The sequence below is a fragment of the Anomaloglossus baeobatrachus genome, chromosome 12 (assembly GCF_048569485.1).
Source record: "Anomaloglossus baeobatrachus isolate aAnoBae1 chromosome 12, aAnoBae1.hap1, whole genome shotgun sequence".
In the NCBI taxonomy this organism is placed as follows: Eukaryota; Metazoa; Chordata; class Amphibia; order Anura; family Aromobatidae; genus Anomaloglossus; species Anomaloglossus baeobatrachus.
In genome coordinates this window covers 128,706,193-128,727,954 of record NC_134364.1, presented here as the reverse complement: position 1 = coordinate 128,727,954, position 21,762 = coordinate 128,706,193, and the positions used below count along the sequence as shown (strand labels likewise).

The 21,762-nt window shown below is 47.5% G+C and overlaps 2 protein-coding genes across 4 annotated transcripts in view; one reads left to right on the top strand and one right to left on the bottom strand.

Moving 5' to 3' along the window:
- The window catches only part of LOC142257802 (protein S100-A13-like), a 70,892-nt gene that overhangs the window by 38,694 nt on the left and 10,436 nt on the right, over nt 1–21,762 (top strand). The gene's annotated exons all lie outside the window — the stretch shown is intronic.
- Nucleotides 8,569–21,762, bottom strand: part of S100A1 (S100 calcium binding protein A1) — a 71,932-nt gene continuing 58,738 nt past the window's right edge. The window contains exons 2-4 of one of the 3 annotated variants that reach the window (XM_075330018.1): nt 11,188–11,405; nt 9,168–9,341; nt 8,569–8,803 (exon numbers count right to left, since the gene is read on the bottom strand). In XM_075330018.1, coding sequence (XP_075186133.1) covers nt 8,660–8,803; nt 9,168–9,341; nt 11,188–11,298 — 429 coding nt within the window. In that variant the 5' untranslated portion in view covers nt 11,299–11,405 and the 3' untranslated portion in view covers nt 8,569–8,659. The remainder of the gene's footprint in view (nt 8,804–9,167; nt 9,342–11,187; nt 11,406–21,762) is intronic. The other 2 variants (XM_075330020.1, XM_075330019.1) reach the window with 2 other exon arrangements.

Sequence of the window (21,762 nt, the reverse complement as noted above, 5' to 3'; positions counted from 1 at the left end):
ATGGGACATAGGATACCTGAAAACGGGAAAATAGGGAACCAAACTCCTCTACCGAGCTGATCTGTTTTGGAGCGCCTTATGCGAACCCGTACTCCACCATTGCAAACTATAACATTGTCGCGTAACAGACCACCGGTGCGACCTAGGGACCTGCTAACTAATTCGCTGACCATCAAAGCTCCGAAGAATGCTAGCGAGAAGGCGGCCGAGAACAAGAGGACCTCGCTGTCATTGGTGCAAACGTCACCTAGCTGGTTTATTATGCCGGAAAGGATGGCGAATGAATTGGCCTTCCTGTTCTCCGTGCACCAGCGCTTTCAGCCTTTAACGGCCTGTTTGAACAGAAAGGCCTTGGTGACATCGGTCCATCCACGAACCTGAAAGTGAGAGGCTATTCCTGCAACCCGCAACTACGCTACTGTGCCCGGCAAGCCACTGGTATGTAGATGCGTTATGTCTCGAGCAACGGAATTGCTAAGAAAAACCGCGGACACCTGGCTAGGCAGCGGTTGAACTATATTGAAATCATTCGTCCCCAGCCTTACCATACAAATGCCACGTTGATGGGATGCCTTAACCAGCGGAATCAACTGTCCACAGGGACCGTCCAGAGGGACTGTGGACACTTTTGGCCATTGTTGTCAGATTCTGGGTGCAATGCTCGAAACTTCTGAAAATCAAATGCAATAAGGCATCAGCGATAGTATTATCAATCCCCGGTATGTGGATGGCCTTGACCCAGATATTATGTTCAAGGCACTTAAGAACTAAGTATCGTAGCAAGCTGATCACCGGTGGTGAGGAAGATGCGAGGTGGTTAACGGCGTGGACGACACTTATGTAGTCAGTCCTGAAGCGGGTCCGATTGTTCGCCAACTTTTCTGCCCAAAGACTTGTAGCTACTATTATAGGGAACAGCTCGAGTAAAGTTTTTTTTTTTTTTTTTTTTTTTTTGTCCACCCAGACAGGTGCCATGTGTTGGGCCAGCGATTAGCGCACCAATTGGGACCAAGGTAAAGGCCGAATCCGGTGGACCCGGCAGCATCCGAAAATAGATATATCAGCGCTGGAAACTTCCTGTTCCTGGAAACATGAACGCCCATTGTAAGTAGCTATGAAGGACCTCCATACACCGAGCTCCTCACGTAGAGCGCTGGTGATGCAAATCCTTTGATGGGAGGCAGTTATGCTCCTAGTGGCCAGGCAGAGCCTCAGGGAAAAGCCCCTTCCCATGGGCATGACTCGAAAGGCGAAGGCGAGCAAGCCTAATAGAGATTGCATTTGCGCCAGGGTTACCTTACGAACCGCGCAGAACCCGTCAATGAGCGATGTGGTTTTTTCAACCTTTTCGAGTGGTAGCCGAAACATCATGATAATTGAGTCTATTTCGATTCTCAAATGAAAAGGCAGGTCACAGGGCCAACTGTTTTTTCGGCCAACAGCGGAAACCAAACTTGTCCGCTATGACCTGGACAGATTTTAACGCGGTTGAGCATGCTTTAGAGTTGGTGTGGGAAAACGAACAAGAAATCATCCAAATAATGGGTGACCAATTTATTCTTTGCCACGTCCTTAACCACCCATTCCAGGAAAGAGCTGAAGAGCTCGAAGTGTGAGCAGGATATGGAGCAACCCATGGTAATTCACATGTGGTAACAGAATTTTTTGTTGAAATAGCGCCCTAGCAGGTGGGACAATCGGGGTGCACTAGTAGCGGGTGAAAAGCAGATGCTATGTCCGATTTTGCCATTAGTGCTCCTTACCCTGCTTTTCGCACCAGTGCGACCGCTTTGTCAAAATGCGTAGGAAACTGCTGAGTCCTCTGTGGGGATGCCGTCATTGACTGACCGCCCAGCCGGGAAGGACAAGTAGTGTATGAGGCGAAATTCACCCTTTTCTTTCTTAGGCACTATCCCTAGGGGTGAAACGCGAGGGTTTAAGAATGGTAAATCTATAAATGGGCCTGCTAGTCGGCCTAACGCCACTTCCTTCAGTAGTTTGTTCGCCAGGACCTGTGGGAGGTCCCGGGCCGATTTGAGGTTGGGGGCGAAGGTTAGTTCTGAGGAGAACATAAAGGGGGATAAAGAAACCGTGGTTGAAACCGTCCCTAATAGCGTTGGCCGCAGCCTTATTGGGGTAACGTTCTAGCAATGGCTCCACCACGTGCACGTTCACTGGGGTCCTTGGGACCTGGTGGTGCATTTTTAGTGTGACGCCTGTCTAGTTGCTTATCGCATTTGGAGGAGGTGTGATTGCCTCCGCACGATGAGCATTCGTGCTTGTATTTGCGGAGTCCTTGAAACCTGCGATGGCCTTCATTGAAAAGCCAACAGCGACCTGGTCTACGGACATTTGCAGCTCCAGGTGTAGCGTGGTGAGAGGAAAAGTTTGGTGGGCCTGGAAACGACTGGTGGGACTTTTGCGCCATCATAAGCCACGAATCGGTGGCCTTAACTTCCCAACGGTTGGAATGCCAAGCATCTTCTAAATTCTTCGTCGTACTTCCACCACGCAGAACCCCAATGGGTTTTATAGGAGTTGAAAATGGTATTGCAGTATTTTGCGAATTGACTCTTTTCTTTGTTGACTGTTTTTTGGTCCACTGATATTAGGGAACAGATATCGACGTATTCGTTTGCGCGTTTTTTTAATTTATTTATTTATTTTAACTGTATCTGGTGTTAGGTGAGTTCCCAGCTGTGATACACAGCAGTAGAACACGTCCCTGTGTAAGTCGGGCGCTGCTGCGTTCCATCCTGATGTTGTACAAACGCGGGGTTAACCAGAGCTACTCCTGATGGTGTTAACAAGATCGCCCAATAAAAGTGGCGTACGTTTTGCGCCATTTTCCGAAACCCGTAGCGTTCTCGTTTTGGGATCTATGGCGCAATGACTGCTTATTTTGCGTCTCGAGTTTACATTTTTTAATGGTACCATTTTGCGCAGATGCTACTTTTGATCGCCTGTTATTGGATGTTACGCAAAACACGCGGTGACCAAAAGCGTAATTTTGGGTGTTTGTGTTTTTTTTTTTTTTTTTTTGCTGCTACGAAATTTAACAATCAGATTAGGGACTCTAGATTGTGAGTTCCAATGGGGACAGCGTCGCCAATGCATACAAAGCGCCGTGGACAGCGCTACCCAAGTGAATAAAATTATTAGCATTATAGCATTATTATTCTTTAATTGACTTTATATTTTGATAGATCAAGCTTTTCTGAACTTGGCGATACCAAATATGTGTATATATGTATACATATTTATTTATTTATTTATTTATTTTTTTTTTAATATTTTTTTTTTTTTTTTTATTTTATTATTTTATTTATTTATTTATTTTTTTTTAAACTTGTCCCTTTAGGGGGATGTATGGATCAACAATTCGATCGCTCTGCACTATCTGCAGATCTCAGCTACACAGCTGAGACCTGCAGATACACTGCTTTACCCTCAATGCCGGAAGTATGCCGGCACTGAGAGCAAGTGACTCAAGGTAGCTACAGGCGTCATCACATGACCCTGTGCTACCATGGCAACCAACGAAAGTCATGTGATCACGCACGTGACTTTCGGTGGGGGCGGTGGTAAGTGATAGTAATGCCCGCGCATATACATCTCGCTGCCAGACTTTGGCAGCGAGATGTAAGGGGTTACAAGTTGCAGGTGGAAGCGATTCCACCCGTAACTTGTAGTCACACATGTCAGCTGTTAAAAACAGCTGATATGTGCGCCGAACACCGCATTCTGTTGCTTTTCAGGATTCTGACGTCACTTCCGGTCCGGGACCCGAAACCGGAAGTGACGAGTTATCATGTGATCGCCGCATCACAGGAAGTGACGCGGCGAACATGGATAGCAGGATGTGACGCGCCCTCCGTATGCCACAGGGAGTCACACGGGGCCGCGTCATCCCGGCGGGGGGAGGTGCGCGAGGTGGCCATGGCGACCGGCATGATGTTGGGGGGGATCAGGGGCTAGGGCCGGGAGCTAGGGCCGGGAGCAGGAGGTGAAAGCGGACCGGACCTTCTGGACCGGGCCGCCCTGCGCCTGGAATCTGTGGTGGGGCTTAGACGCTGCGGTGGACGGGAGGGTCTGGAAGACCTGCGCCCACCGCTGCTGGGAACCGGCAGGAGGGAGCTGGTGCCCACAAGGGAGGCAAGCCATTCGGCTCCCTCCCGTCCGCTCCTTTCTCTTACCGCTGCTTCCAGGGGGTCCATCGGCGATGCTCACCCTGAGGGCAGATGTGGTAAGAGGAAGGAGGGACTCCGGCAGCTGTTTATATGCCCTGGAGGAGGTCCCAGCAGGGAAGGGGGGTCAGCGGGGGGCATTGCACAATGGGAAGGAGGGAGAGGTGACCATGGGGGACGTAGCGAGGGGCTCAGCAGTCAGGGGCAGCGGCATCGGCCGCAGTGCCCTGCATTTTCCTGTTATTCTAGTTCACACCACACCATGTCATGGATAGACCTGGCTGTCGGCAACTCGCTTATGACCCCATACATACACACGGTACTCACCATTACTTGTTAAAATCCTTAGGGGGCACCCTCTTATCTTGCTTAGACCCGTGTGGAGACTTAACCCTTTCTGGGTTCAGCCTATAGGGGGATGTTCGCATACGGACATCATGGAATTCTTTAACTTGAATGAGGGCTCCACGTCATCTCATACAGTGTGGGATTCTATGAAGGCCTTTGTAAGGGGCCTCTATATCAGAGAAATTCGCTCCCGTAAAACCCAAAATAGACAACACACAATATTTAGCTGGGGAACTGACTGCAGTGGAAGCTGCGGTGATATTGAATCCGATAGAAGCAAACAAACAACTCCTAGAGAGGGCACAAGCATCACTCTCATCACCATCTCATGTCGGTGGCAACTAATAAGCGCTTCTTCCTCAAGCAGAAATGTTTCATAGAAGGGGAGTGGGTGGAACACCTACTAGCCACAGTTATTAAAGGGAACCAATCACCAGGATTTTCATATATAACCTAAAGCCAGTGCAATACCAGCACTATCAGGCTGATTCTCTACATATCTTAGTGGTCAGCTCGGATGTATAGGTTTTGAAATTCAAGAACGTACAGTTTATAAAGTCATCAGCTTCTTGAGTGACAGCAGCTGAGGAGCAGATAGTATCTGGGGGTATTCATAGTTATCCCCTTACCCTGTTAGAATTAGCATGAGTATTATACAATCAATTTACTTTTACTTGCAGGACCTGTGGTGAGGTCATACCCATGTGACCAGAAGGGGCGGGGCAGTACTAGGTTTTGCATTTTTGCAGAGGTTTCAGGTGTGCATGAATCTCCGGACGTGCAGCCTGCCCTGTATTGCCATCCGTAAGAAGTCCCCAGGATAGTTTGTCAACTATTCGACAACACATTAGTCCACAGTTTTAAATAAGGCTGTGTGGGATCCCGATCTCCAAAGAATCGGGGATCTGTCAAAATTCTGCCTCCTCAAGAGAGGATGCAAGAAGAGGAAGGACATGAACTGCCCACAGATTCTTTCTCGGCATGCAGAGTACGACAGATGCAGTCACAAACAATGATCGTTGGTTCTTTAACAAGCCCTATCATGTGACATAGAGTTTTTGGTTTGATGTTTATTCACACACGTTTGGGGTTTATCCCTCCTCAGTGCGCTATAAGCAATTTGATTTGTTTGTATGAGAGCCCTCCAACTGAGATCGAAGGGGTAACATCACGCATTGTGGAGTGTGACATACCAGTGTAAGGAGGATTAAAGGTGATGCAATGCACCTCTTTGATATTAAATATGCAGATTGCCTCTTCAGAGAGGAAGATAACTTGAACTCATTTGCCACCTAATGAAAGTAGCTATTCTAAAACTCCATATTTCCCAAAGGAGCATTGATACACATATAAATTTACTTAAACAAGTACGTCACTCTCAACAAGGTGTGACGTTACCCCTTAGACCCCAGTCAGTGGCCTTTCATTGAGCTAAAAAAGATCTCTTGCTATGCACTGAAGAGGGGCAAGTAAGTGTATGCAAATAGGGTTTCTAGTATGATTTTTAATGTTGGCTCTTTAAAAAGGCTTGGCCTGTTAACGTGATGATATTAGTTTTTAGGATTGTTACTTCCAGTAGGTGGCGCTAGAGTTCAAGTCTAATTTTTGTGTAGCAGCATTGCATCACCTATGCGTTTTCTTACACTGGCATATCACTTTCCACAAGTAGAGGTGTTACCTCTTAGACTTCATATAGTTTAAGATGTTACCTCACTTTATTACCTCCAGTCAAACCATACATTACCTTTACATTATATTTTAAAAATTTCGTATTTTCTGGAAAAAAAACTCCCCAAATAACATTATATCTAAACTGGCTGCCTCCATAAGAAACCATACTAATGAAAGTACAGTGGAACCTTGGTTAACGAGAACAATCCGTTCTGGGAGTGTGCTTGTTATCCAAGTTCTCGTTCAGCAAAGCAAAATTTACCATAGGAAATCATTGCAATGCAGACAATTCGTTTCACAACTTGTTAAATGTCCCATCCTGGTCTCCTATTGTGCCATTCCACACACGTACAAACAAACACAAACATACACACACATACTATGCTCACCTTACCTTCCGTTCCCTCGCGGGCCTCCTGGAACTTGCAGTTTGCCGCTACAGGATATGTATCAGGTAACCATCGTGACAAGGGAGGAACGTCCGCTGCCCGAGCACTAACGTCAAAGGCAGGAGCCGCTTGCCTCTGATTGGCCAGTGCGCTGCCTTTGACTAGCGGCTGACAGCTGAGGAACCATCATCGCGATGGTTATCGATACACATCCTGTACCAGTAAACTACAAGATCGATGAGGCTGGCGATGGGACGGAAGCTAAGGTGAGCATAATATGTGTACCTTCCGTTCCATCGCCGGCCTCATGGTTCTTGTAGTTCGCCGCTACGGGATGTGTATTGGGTAACTATCGCGACGAGGGAGGAACATCTGCTGCCAGAGCAAGTTCCTCCCTCGTCGCGATGGTTACACATCCTGTACTGGCGAACTACAAGAACCATGAGGCCGGCGATGGAACGGAAGGTAAGGTGAGCATAATGTGTGTGTGTGTGTGTGTGTGTGTGTGTGTGTGCGTGCGTGCGTGCGTGTTTGTGCATGCTTGTGTGTGTTTGTATGGACTGTAAGAGCGGGTCAGAGCGCGGTAGATGTATGGAACCGGAAGTGTGTGCGGTGAGTATTTTGCTCGTTCAGCAAAGCTTGCTCGTAAGCTGAGTTACAAGTTTACAGCAAGCTTTGCTCGTTAAGTGAAATGCTCGCTAACTGGGTTACTCGTTAACCGAGGTTCCACTGTATATTGTTATTATTTCTCCTGTGTGGTGAACATCAGGGAAAAAAAGATACGGTACCAGAATTGCTTTTTCTTTTTCCTTCTGCTTCTCAGAAAAATAAATAAATAAAAAAAGTGATCAAAGTCATTTAAAGCTAATAGTACTAATAATACCTACAACTCTTTATGCAAAAAAAAAAAACTGTTGAATTGCTGTTTTGTTTTTTTTATTCCACTTTCCAAAAAAATGTGATTAAAAACTCTTTTGTACTCCAGAACCATACCATTGAAAAACTACATTTTGTCCTTAAAAAAAAAAAAAGCCCTCATACAGCTTTTATTAATATAAAAAGGTTAAACATTCAACTTTCAGAATATGGTGATAGAAAAACAAATGACAGTAGTTAGTGTTGGTGATATAGATATTTATATGCCTATCTATAGATTCCAGTACTTGTGATTGCTAAAGAAAAAAAATATCCCTACAGGAAGTGTGGAGGAACATATTATTTCTAAAGATTTCTATACTCTGGAATTTGGTTTTGTTCTTTAGATGCGTATTATCTTTGTACTTAATTCAGGTATATATGGGATGATTACAGAAGTGTATAACGGTGAAAGAGAACACAAAACCTGGGTATATTAGTTTGAGGTAAGGGCCACACTTGAGGATCCCATACGGTTGACTCTGGAAATTAGAAGATTTCAGTACTTTTTTACCTTTAAGTGGAACCCCAAAAGCTTTGGGTTTATTTCTTGGTGAACCAAACCTGTGTCTTTGCAACTAAAACAACTTCCTGGACCTAATTTTTTAAAGTCTTTAACATCTACATCAGTTTCCTATGTTCATATAAAGACAACAAAAACTTTGAGGCTCAGGAGATACCTTTTGACCAAAGCTAGAATTGTGAATTTAAGAGGCCATTTTCAGAATGACATTGTTATTGCTTAATGGTCATAGTCTTGGACAAGAGCATCAAATATAAAGATGACCGCTTACACAAAATTACCTGGTCTGGGTCTTCATTGATGGACTGCAGATCAATATTTAAAAATACATGTCTTCTCAACTACAACAACCGGAAAAAAAATTTGGAAGAACGTTTTCAACAAATCTATGGTTCTTTGAACCTTTTTCGGTCATCCATAGTAGGCTATGGCCAGGTTAAGAATCTGTGACACTATGATGTCTATCTGATGAATTGTGTGGACCCCAGATCATAGTAATATACCCAAGATAAGATGATGTATTTTGTAGAACAAAGACACAAAACATATGTGGAACTTGCTTCTCAATTTTAATCAGACACAAACATTTGTACATCTACTACTACAAGTGGTTAATTTCAGGAGGTTCAGCTGCTCTCACAGAAGAAGGTGTTACATGCTACAGTCAAAGATGCCACCAAAATGACAAACTCTTGAAAGTCCACCTCCCCGTCTCCATTCTCATCTAATTCCTTCATGATCTTATCCACCGTGCCTGCATCTTTCTGAGTCTATAAGAAAACAGAGAAGAGATAAGAAAATGATAATTGTCATAATGTAGGTGATTAGTTGTGTACGGATGTGATTAGCTTCACTTGTATTAAAAGGAACATGGTCTCAAATACTTCCAGCTTACAGAATGAGTGAGTGATTTTTTTTTTGTCATGAACAATATAAAAGAAAGAAAACTATATAAACAAGCAAATCTAGTGAAACCATAGGTATGCCTTCTTTATTGGTGTATAGGCTTTCTGACACTACTAAACCACCCCCCTCCCCATGAAGTAGCCAGGAAATTACATTTCCTTTGGCCGATATCAACCAACGTGATCCTACTAAAGGGCATTCCACACATGAAGATCAGTTTTCTCCTACCTCCAGATACTCGCCAAGTTCATTCTGTAGTAGATCCTTCAGCTCTCTTCGACTCAACTTGAACTTATCACCTTCCCGGGCAGAATATGTGTGGAAAACATTGATAAGGGTCTCCATGGCTCCTTCAAGTTGTGAAGACATCTCTGAAGTGTTCTGGTTGATGAACTGCACACACTGTGAAGAAATGAAGAAAAGAGAACATTGTTGCAGAACAGTATAAAAACTAAAGTAGGTGAGATTAAAGGGAACTAAACATCAGGATTTTGTTATATAAGGTAAAACCAGTTCAGTACTGGCACTAGCAGGCACAGGCTGTACATACCATTAGTGGGCAGCTCAGATGTTTGGGCTGTGAAATCCAATTTTTTGAAGTTTGAAAATTCATCCACTTTTTGACTGACGTGTGCCCTCCTCCAGGAAATATCCGGGTGGGTTATGCAAATGATCCCCCCCCCTTCACCTTTTCCTCACTCTCTCTGGCTGTATGCAAATTTCTCTATTTAGAAACACGGCATCGGAGTTGGCGCTTGCGCATAGCGCTTATGTCCGGCGCCATGTTTTTGAAGTCTGCAATACCCAGTTTTGTGCCTGAGAGGGCGGCGTATGCGCCTTTGCTTCTTCAGATCCCGTTATGATCGCGGGAGAATAGCTGATCTTACCCCGATTAGCTGCAGCTACGATATCGTCTGCTGCAGCTAATCGGGGTAAGATCAGCTGTTCTCCAGTCCTGTTGTGACCATGCGCGCTCCCGCGGTCATAATGAGATCTGAAGAAGCGAGGGCGCATGCGCCGCCCTTTCAGGCACAAAACTAGGTAATGCGGGCTTCAAAAACATGGCGCCGGAGATAAGCGCTATGCGCAGGTGCCAACTCCGACACCTTGTTTCTGAATAGAGAAATTTGCATACAGCCAGAGAGAGGAAGGAGCAGGCGGGGGGGGGTTGGGGGAGGGCGGGAATCATGTGCATAACCCGCCCGGATATTATCTGGAGAAGTGCACACGTCAATCAAACAGTGGATGAATTTTCAAACTTCATAAACTTGGATTTCACAGCCTAAACATCTGAGCTGCCCACTAATGGTATGGACAACCTGTGCCTGATAGTGCCAGTACTGCACTGGCTTTATCTTATATACCAAAATCCTGATGTTTGGTTCCCTTTAACACTAGAACTACTGGACTCGTGACACCTATATAGAAATACATAGTGCAAAGTAGTCAAAATGACTACCTCAGTAGTTCTAGTGTTAAAGATGGAAAAGCGCTAAGGATTTCTGAGAAGGAAAATGGATAATCATTAAGAATGTCTTGAGGTGGGAGAGGAAATTCATGGTGCCGAAGGAAAGGTCGTGGTACATGGTGTGACTTAGCAATATAAATAAGACGACATATGCTGAGTGTCGGGTGGAAGAACCTTGTCAATAAAAGAAAATGTTTTGGTAAACAGTATAAGAGAAAATATCGGTAAGAGATTAAAATGATCTGTTGTTTGAGAGTAAAGGTGGTCATTAGGCGAATGTCAACCAAACTGGATATTTTTGGAGGAACTTATAATGTGTACAGAATGTCTTGACTCCTCCACAACAGCAGATATTGGGGGGCGGGGAGGAAGACAGGTTTGGCATGTTGAATATGAGTATGCCTGATCAAGGGAGATATGCTACTGCACTAGGGGTCTGGCATCTGGTTACTCCTCTCTTCCTATTTAAACACGTATGCTCATCCGAGCTGAGCATGTCTATGAGGGGGATTGTCCATAGAAATAGATGTTACCCAAACAAGCAATTTACCAACCACTACATAAAGTTGAGTTATGTCTAGGAGGATGATTACTAATTTTGTTTCTATATGGGATGTGGTGTAAGAGATGGACTCACTTAGTAAAGGATAGGCATATGAAATGTAAGAATAAGATGTCAGAGAGAACGAGCTATTGGAACATCTCAGATAATAGATTTGAGAAGAAAATCTTCATGCAGAGGTAGACAGGGGTGGTAGGGTATAACTTGAGGAATCTCACCGGACTATGACCTCTCAACAGCAGATATGACTCCTCCACGGCAGGTTGAGTAGACTGGTCTGTTGTCCCAGTGCCAGTCTCCTTTTCATCTCCTCCCTCCACTGGATTCATTACATGTCAAACAATGACTCTAGTTCCTCTCCGGTATCACTAGTCACATTTCCATATGTCACCAAGGACCTCAGATGCATCACCCTGGAGACCAATGAAACTAGACCCTACATATGTGTATAAGAAAAGAGCTGCTGGTCACATGACTGCAAGGTTTAGTAATTGCAATTAGCAGCTGTAGACCTCAGCAGGGAATTTGGGTGATAAATTATCACTGATAATGTGTAGATCTGTATCGTATTACCACTTACCTTCCAATGGAATACCAGATGGTGATATTGCTTCACAAACAATCCTTTACAAGGGCCTTAGTCACCCTCAATTATAGTAGTAAACCAAGACCACATCAAAGTGAGATAAATATAATAAATCAACCATGCGATTTTATAGCAGAGCCAAACCTAAAGTGAGCTAGAGTAAGGCTGGGTTCACACATAGTGACAACGACGTCGCTGTTACGTCACCATTTTCTGTGACGTAACAGCGACCTTGTAAGTCGCTGTTATGATCGCTGCTTAGCTGTCAAACACAGCGACGCAGCAGCGATCATAACGTCGCTACATGTGCAGAGAGCAGGGATCCGCGCACACTGCTTAGCGCTGGCTCCTTGCTCTCCTAGCTACAGTACACATCGGGTTAATTAACCCGATGTGTACTGCAGCTACATGTGCAGAGAGCAGGGAGCCGCGCACACTGCTTAGCGCTGGCTCCTTGCTCTCCTAGCTACAGTGCACATCGGGTTAATTAACCCGATGTCTACTGCAGCTACATGTGCAGAGAGCAGGTAGCCGCGCACACTGCTTAGCGCTGGCTCCTTGCTCTCCTAGCTACAGTACACATCGGGTTAATTACCTAATGTGTACTGCAGCTACATGTGCAGAGAGCCGGAGCCGGCACTGGCAGTGAGAGCGGCGGACGCTGGTAACGAAGGTAAATATCGGGTAACCAGGGAAAGGGCTTCCCTTGGTTACCCGATGTTTACCTTGGTTACAGCTTACCGCAGCTGCCAGAAGCTGGCTCCTGCTCCCTGCTCGCTTCATTTCGTCGTTCTCTCGCTGTCACACACAGCGATGTGTGCGTCACAGCGGGAGAGCGCCTTTGAAGAAAACGAACCAGGGCTGTGTGTAACGAGCAGCAATCTAACAGCAGGGGCCAGATCGCTGCTCAGTGTCACACACAGCGAGATCGCTAATGAGGTCACTGTTGCGTCACCAAAAACGTGACGTAGCAGCGATTTCGGTAGCGATCTCGCTATGTGTGAAGCACCCCTAAGTGATGTATTCACCAAGCTGCAAAACCAGGAAGATTCCCATTTAGCTGCCAGAATTGCCTTTCCAACACATGTAATGAATTTCCCCTGGTCTTTGAAAAGAATAAATCACATGCCAGACCATTGATCACACAGATCTCGGAGGCGTCTTTTTTTTTAATGAGTTAACCAAGCGTAACTTTTCTAACTTCATTTTAAGAGAGATGTTACATCCTGGTAATAATCTAGTTGCTGCCTTGGAACTGACTAACTTTCCAATATCTTCTTTAAAAGCGCACCAATCACCATGATTTTACTATATAACCTAAAGCCAGTGTTATACTGGCACTATCAGGCTGATTCTATGCATACCTGTAGTGGTCAGCTAGGATGTAAAGGGTTTTGAAACACAAGCAAGTAAAGCTTGTAAAATCAGCAGCTTGTTGAGTGACAGCAGCAGCTGATATCTGGGGGGGTATTCATAGTTATCCCTCCCCCTGTTGCTTATGCTAATTCTTTTATACAATTGTTTTACTTTGTGACTAGAAGGACCTGTGCTGATGTCATTCCCATGTGACCAGAACCTGTTATAAGCTATGTTGGCTGAGCCCACGCCCATTCTGATCTTATCTGTATGACATCTGCACAGGTCCTTTTAGTCACAAAGTAAAACGATTGTATAATAGAATTAGGATAAGCAACAGAGGGAGGGAATCATTATGAATACTTGCTCCAGATATCAGCTGCTGCAGCTGCTGTCACTCAACAAGCTGCTGATTTTACAAACTTTACTTGCTTGTGTTTCAAAACCTATACATCCTAGTTGACAACTAAAGGTATGCATCGCATCAGAATAATAGTGCCAGTATAGCACTGGCTTTAGGTTATATAGGAAAATCCTGGTGATTGGTGCGCTTAATATGTGGAGCCCAAATCTCTATCCCATATTCTAGATTTGGCTTTTACATGTGATTTATAGAGGGGTAATACATTGTGATCACAGGAAATCTAAATCTTGCTTGCTTTTTGTAGCTGCTGGACATAAAGTACTGCTTGCTTAAGGCCTGTTTCACACATCAGTTTTTTGCCATCAGTCACAATCTGTCAGCTCAACGCATCCGTTTTTTGACGGATCCGTCACATCAGTTTGTCATCCGTTTTTTGATGGATCCATTTTTTTAAAGGGGGTGGCTCCCAAACGTTATTGGCTACTAAAAACCAATCACAGCACTGAGAATGACACGTGGGGTGTAATCTACGTTATATACTGACATTGGAGCATACTCAGTTAAAAAAACGGAATCCACCACTCCACCAAACAACAGGTGGGGACGCATCCGTCGCCGTCTGTTTTTTCGACATACACAAAAAACATTGCTGTGGACGCCGCCTCCGTCCACCTGACACACATTTTTTCGACGGATCCGTCGAATGACAGTTGAAAAGTGAGGCCATCCGTCGCTAATACAAGTCAATGAGAAAAAAACAGATCCAGCGACATCAGTCGCTGGATCAGTTTTTTTCAGAATTCGACGGATTGTGACTGATGGCCAAAAAACTGATGTGTGAAAGGGGCCTAACTTACTTGTTAAATACCCAAGAACTGTTCTGCAATTTCGAGTATGTTAATTAATATGCATCAAAAGGATTACTGCGATCTAGATGCTTTGCATTTATTAACATTTTCATCTGTCATGTTTTTGCCAAAGCCAATTATCTTATCTAGATGGTTCTATAATGCAGTCAAGATCAGTACAACAAAAGTTTTTGTTTTTGTCTTCAGCAAAGACTGACACTTTACAATCAATATCGTCCAAATATGTTTGAATAATGATATTAAAAAGAATTGGTCTTAATATTGATGCTTCACAAAAATGGGATCCATGAAATATATTTAACCAAAGGCCAATTGAACAAAAAACCTGGCATGAACAATGGCCCAAAAAGAAACTCCATAAGATAGAAGAACTGAGAACACTTGGACTTACCGTAATTGCTATATACAGTATAAAGTTTTTTTTAATCATTAAATATAGAAATTCACTCCAAGTGTCCTTTTTTAATATTGATATTTGCAGTATCCCACTAATCCTAAGTACAGATTCCTCTGCTCTCCACTGCTCTCAGCACAGATCCTTGTGCCCTCCTTTGTTCCCAGCACTGATCCTTGTGCCCTCCTTTGTTCCCAGCACTGATCCTTGTGCCCTCCTTTGTTCCCAGCACAGATCCTTGTGCCCTCCTTTGTTCCCAGCACAGATCCTTGTTCCCAGCACTGATCCTTGTGCCCTCCTTTGTTCCCAGCACTGATCCTTGTGCCCTCCTTTGTTCCCAGCACTGATCCTTGTTCCCAGCACTGATCCTTGTGCCCTCCTTTGTTCCCAGCACAGATCCTTGTTCCCAGCACTGATCCTTGTGCCCTCCTTTGTTCCCAGCACAGATCCTTGTTCCCAGCACTGATCCTTGTGCCCTCCTTTGTTCCCAGCACAGATCCTTGTTCCCAGCACTGATCCTTGTGCCCTCCTTTGTTCCCAGCACAGATCCTTGTTCCCAGCACTGATCCTTGTGCCCTCCTTTGTTCCCAGCACAGATCCTTGTTCCCAGCACTGATCCTTGTGCCCTCCTTTGTTCCCAGCATAGATCCTTGTTCCCAGCACTGATCCTTGTGCCCTCCTTTGTTCCCAGCACTGATCCTTGTGGCTCCCACTGCTAACTTAAGCTTATTTAGAGAATATATCATTTACAACTACTGTAGTGTTTCTTGTCCCTCAACCAGTTATTTAGCCATGTGCACATAGTGTCCCCCAGTACCTGCTTATGAAGGTTCAGTACAAGGCTGTTACAATATCACAAAACTATATAGAGAAGAACAATCTTTCTACAGCATGATTTTTTTACAAGTATGAACATTTCAATAATGCGACTAACAAGTGGCTTGCTCATTCATTGGTGATTGGTGGCCTGTTCTTATGCATGTTTATTGATCATTTGCACATAAACCGGACACATATGATTTTCTCTATCGTTTCATTGGGGGACACAGGACCATGGGTTATGCTGCTGTCACTAGGAGGCTGACACTAAGTAAACAGAAAAAGTTAGCTCCTCCCCAGCAGTATAACCCCTGAGCCGGAGGCGGGCTCAATCAGTTTTTTGCTTAGTGTCGTAGGAGGCTGATGTGGGCCGACTGGGCCCCCTTCAGCCACTTGTTTTTTTGCGTATATTTTTTCTTTTTTCTCTCGGCGACGCTCGTCGCTCTCATCTGTTGGTTTTCTCTTTTTCTGCAGGTATCGTTTTCTCTACCTCAGCTCTCGCAGCCCGTGTGGGTACCACTCCCCTGGGTAGCAGAAGCTTGTTTCGTCGGGCCCTCTCCCCCGTCCAATTCCACGGTACCACTCCCGGGTTGGCACGCGGGGCTAATCCTTCCTGGGCACCCCCTATTCACCCTGCGGTATCACTCCAAAGGGTGCAAGGGGCATACAGCAGGGACTGGACCTCGCAGCGCGTTTGGATGATATCGGGCCCGCAGCGCTGCCTCACTAAGGGGGCTCCCTGCCCCCACCAGCGTCCATCTTCCTGCCTGTCTGCCTGCCTCATTCTCTTCTGCGGCCCGCAGCCAGCCCTCCGGTGTGCGGAGCGGACACAGGTGCAGAGCTCCACGCCTGCACACTGCCAGATGCGGCGCCGCCGACCAGGTAGGACACTCACCCTCCCTTCTCCCGGGCGGCTACAAGATATAGGCCCCGGTCTGGGCCTACTCACCGAGCACCCCGGCCTCGCCCCCACCCGGCGCTGGAGTCCACACAGGCAGGGCTCGGCCGGTGCCCGGACATCGCTGCCGCGCCGCCGCTCCCGCAGGTAGGACCCCCGGTCTCTACCTTCCCCTGCGCCGGCGGTTTCAAATTTAGGCCCCGGTCCGGGCCTACTCACCGGGCGCCCCGGCCGCGTCTCCATCCGGCGATGGAGTCCTTCTCCGCGCCTGCGGTGCTCGTCGCTGCCGTGCCGCCGCTCCTGCGGGTGGATCCGCCGGTCTCTGTTTTCCCCTGCGCCGGCTGCCTCAAAATTTAGGCCCCGGCTTCGGCCCTGTCTCCGGCGTCCCAGGCCCGCCCCCCGCCGCATCGCTATTGGCCGCCGGCCGCTCCGTCTCCGCCCTCCGCTCAGCCCCAGGCATCACAGTGGGGGCGGTGGTTGCGTTTTCCCGCTCTCCTGGGCCCACCTCCAGCCTCCTCAGCGTTCATTAAAAAAAAAAAAAAAAAAAGTGATTATGGCAAACTCCTGGTATGCGGTTTACTGACGCTGCAGCAGCCCGTATATCAGGGGAAGATAAACCCTAGTTTCCATGATGATTAAATACAGTGGGGTTTTTTATCAGGGCTTGCGTTTTGTACATTATACATTAACCTCTTCAGGTACTTTTTTCGGGTTTTTTGCATCAGGACACATCCCAATAGGGTTAGTCTAAGAGCTCTCAGAGCTGAGTTTTTTAATTATTTGGGACCGGTAGCTCAAGTTTGCGGTTCCCTTAATGGTAATTTCCCGCACATAATGGCAGATTAGTGTTGACAGCTACCGCAGCCCCTGGCACCGCACGCCCCTGTGTCTCGCCCCTGCCGGCTGGTTAACGCCCTGTCTCAGGCCATATATTCCCTCGCTGACGTCCCTCGGGTTCGTGCGCATGCGCTGCGTCCCCCGCCGACGCTTGGTCATGCCATCCACAAGACGGCGCCATTCCCTCGGGGAGACAAGTCCCGTACCAGGGACCTTTTTCCTAGGCTGGAAGCGGACCTGCCAGGTCTCGTCTTTCGTGGCCCCCCAGTTTTCCACCTTATTCCCCAGGTCCAGACTGCCCTTCCTACGGTAGTCTTACGACCTCTCGGGTGTTGGCCCAGGCTTTCCATCTCCGCTGGACTCCGAGCAGGACCTAGATGTTTTGGCGCAGGACGCATTAGTATGCTAGAAACGGTGAGTCAAGCCGTAAGGCTACGGACAGCCCCTCTTCTCTCCGTGCACCCAGGTCTCCTTTAGGGCGTTGGGAGCAGACCCTTGATGTGCTCGGGGGACATCCAGAGTTCGCCGAGTTACCGCGTGTTCACGGACAACTACCAGACACGACGTTTGCCTGCGGTAAGCCATGTCATTGTCTTTTTTCCCTTCTCCAAAGGGGTTTTCGGAAAGTATGGCCAGGCTACACTGGAGTCTTGGATTGATTACAGACATCTACCAGACACGCCGTTTACCACCGGTAAGTCGTGTGTTTTTGGCATTATCATTCCCCCGAAGGGCTCTGGAGAGAGGGGGCAGTCACCTTGCAGAGACGAAGACGGCAGGCCCCTTCGGTTTCAGTGGAATACAGTTCGCCGTGTGACTGTGTTAGCACGGATAATCCCAGGCCTCGATTTCTACCAATGGTAAGTCCTTTTATTGTCATTACCCCTTATAAAAAGGGGCTCCAAAAGGAAGGGGCACCCCACCCTGTGGTCGACCCGCCTGTGTTCCTCCGGGTTTCTCGTCCCGAACGTGGCGTCCCTCAGAGAATCAGCGGACTCCATACGCAGCGGACCAAGTTCCACCTATCCCGTCCCAGGACTGGTTATCATCTTCAGTGAGTACCCTCTCTTCACATACCTGGGGCCTGCCTACTGCTCGGCCTGAGCCTCTACCATCAGTGTGTCCACCTGTCGAGACCTCTGACTCGGGATCAGGAACGCAGATTTGACATCTAGGAGGTCACTGACTTCCCTTCCGACTTTAGGGAACGCCACTCTGAAGATAGGCGAGTCCAGTGGCCCCACTTGGCTACGTCAGAGTAGAGTACTTCTCTACCCTAGACTACGTAAGGGAAGGATTCATCCTTTTCCCTGCATCGACCCAGATGCATCAGGATCGTCCCCTCACACTATTTCCCAGCCCGTTCACGCCGCACCCGTCAGGAAGCCTCTATCCCTCCAACAGCCCCTCCACCTTGAGTGGCAGTGGACCGTTCCAGTTTTTTATCAGAGCGCTTGCAGGGATCACTGTCCCTGCGCACCCTACTCTACAGGGCTGCTAGGTTCTCTACGCCCAAGTACGGCCGGGAGGCCCAGAGTTCTCCCTTCAAGGATCCTTGCTTGGGGTTTAGACCGTCATATTCACTTTTCGCTACTAGCGCAGCTGAGATACCGGAAGGAGTCCTACCAGACCCCGGCTCGGTCCATCATCCCTTGGGCACGTTTTTTTTTCGAGCCCGTTCAGGGGTAGCTACTCCTCACGCAGGAATAGTTTTTTCCTTCCTGGCACAGAGTCCCGCGTACCCTTGCCACCCGCTCCCGTTTTGGCTATGCGAGCCCTCGGCAGTCTGTGGCGGTGATAGCGACGGTGCACGTACCAGATTCATCCCTTACTCTCCAGTGGACCACACTGAAGATCGGAGACAAAGAGGGTTCCGTCTTCGCGGGTGATCCGCCAATCTCCTCATAGCGGACCAGTCTTCGAAACCGTCCCTTGGGAAGCTTCCCTTCCCTCCTCTGGAGGATATTATCAACCGTCACCAGTCTCCCGTGCTAGGGTAGGCTGCCCCCACCATTCCTCGGCACGGTCCCGAGGGACAGCCCTAGAGCGTTGTCTCCCCTTCAATATTCCGGAAGCCAGAGCCATCCTGTTAGCACGGCTTCAATTTCTTCTCTGGGTCGGGGTTTGCCACAGCGGCGACGTGCATCATCCACCAGGTAGACGCAGAGAGTTCATGGCAAGGGAAGAGGCCAAGAAAATCTTGCCCGGGGACGGGTCCCTTAACTCGCTGACCTCGGCAGTACATCCCTAGCATGGACGTTTTAGACGGCCGATTTTTTTCGGTAGGAAAGACCTCCCTTAGGAAAAGGGCTCCTCAACAGGGGAGTCACCAGTCAGTTCCCGGGCGAGGGAAGACCTCCAGTCGTGGACCTATTGTTCTCCCGTTCCAGCTTTCAAGTCAATGGTACGTCGAGTGTACCACCTGCTCTGGACTAGGTGACGACGCCCTCGACCGGTCGGGTAGCCTTTTCAGGTTCTCCTGCATCTTCCCGCAGTTTCCCATGGTCTCGAGGGTTCTCAGGATGGACCAAGGCAACGATGCCTCTGGAGTGTCCCAGGCGAGCATAGTTCGCATAGCCTACTCAACTCCTCACGGAGGCCCCGGGGCTCCTTCCCGACCGCCAAGTTCTCCGTGTCGGGGCCCCTCTCTTCTACCAGGACTCAAAGTCCCAAGTTCGACGGCCACGCCAGTGGATCCCGGGCTCTGCCTCGGTCAGGTCTGTTGACAAGAGGATTACAGACAACATTGAGGGCCGGGAATCCAGTTTCCTCCAGGATTTATTTCCACTAGGAAAGAGCTTCCCGGTGGGTGAGGACCACATCTTCCCTCCTTCTTGCTGGCATTCTTCCAGTCAGATCCGAATGCGGCCCTCTCGCGCGTCCGTGTTTCGGCCAGGTGTCGGCCCGTTTCGCTTCGGTGTGTTCAGAGTTTTTTCACTTCCCGTCCTCCAATCAGGGCCTTCGCTCAGAGAAGCGTCCATCTGGCTCGGCTGTTTCATCGTTCGCTAAAAACGTGGGTCCTTGTTCCAGTGAGGGGTTCGTTCAAGGTAACCTTTTTTGCCCGGCTCCACCTGTTTTTGTTAGGTGGGCTCCTCGTGGACATCTTGTTGTTACAGACAGCATCGGGGCGGACAGCCCTCTTGTCGCTCTTTCCCCCCTTTTTTGTTTTCCAGCTCCTCCAGCAGGACAAGGGGAGGCTCCGGCCAGAACTCTTCGTTCCTGTCCAGGGCAGCTCGCTGATTCCTTCCAGAAGATGTGTTTAGTTTTTGGTTTTCGGTTCTAGTCTCCTCTCTCAGCCGGAAAGGGGCCTAGTTCGTTCCAGAACTGGTACGAGCCCTCAGTCTTACATGTCTGCAGGACACCCCTTTCGGTTACACCGACACCCAGTCCACCACGCCACCCGTTCCCAAGGGGCGCATGCCGGCGCCAGAGGCCAGAATTGTCACATGGATCCATTACTCCATAGGTGAAGACTTTCGCTGGAAGGGCGGACTTCCGCCACGGGCTACCGAGCAAGGGGTACCCTTTGGACGATTGGACTCCAGATGTCGACCGTCCAGGTTCCCTGGGCCGCCACCCGATCTAGTCGGCATACCTTTACTAGTTTCTACCAGGGTCACACCCAGGCTTCGACAGCGGCCAGTCTTGGAGTAAGGTCTGCGGGTGGCAGTGGCACACCTGTCACAACGTAGGTGCTTGTACGTCTGGCGCGAGCCCGACAGGGGGAAGCGGTTGCCTTCCTGTCTCCGGTGATGGTTTCTCTTCCCACCCAGGGACTGCTTTTGGACGTCCCATGGTCCTGTGTCCCCCAATGAAACGATAGAGAAAGAAGGATTTTTGTGTACTCACCGTAAAATCTCTTTCTCTGAGTCTTCATTGGGGGACACAGCACCCACCCTGCTTGTGTTATTGGTTATATATATTACCTGTCGGTTGCATCAGTGGCCATTTCCCCAGGCCACTAGTCACACGATTACTGGTCATAGTTTTTAACTTGTTTTATCCAGGATTGTTTGATTCTCCTCCTACTGCTTGTGCACTAAACTGATTGAGCCCGCCTCCGGCTCAGGGGTTATACTGCTGGGGAGGAGCTAACTTTTTCTGTTTACTTAGTGTCAGCCTCCTAGTGACAGCAGCATAACCCATGGTCCTGTGTCCCCCAATGAAGACTCAGAGAAAGAGATTTTACGGTGAGTACACAAAAATCCTTCTTTTTTATATATATATATATATATATTATACACATTTTTTTTATTCATTGCATGTATCCTTTTTAGTTTTCTGCATGCCATTATTTTTATTTAAAATGAAACATCTGAGGTGCAATTGAAGCTCAGATGTTTAGGTTTACTTAATGGAGGTTGAAAAAAAATATCCGGGGAAACATTTAGGAACTGCAACCATTTTTCTACAAATCCTCATTTCAGAGGCTCAAAAGTAATTGGACAAAGTAACTTTACTATAACTACAATGTTCATTTTTAATATTTTGTAGGGAATCCTTTGCAGGCAATGATGACCTGAAGTCTGGAAGCCATGGACGTCATAAAACACTGGGTTTCCTCCTTTGTGATGTTTTATCGGCCTTTACTGCATCTGACTTCAGTTGTTCCTTGTTTGTGGAGGTTTCTGCCTTAATTTTTGTCTTAAAGGGAACCTGTCACCACTTTT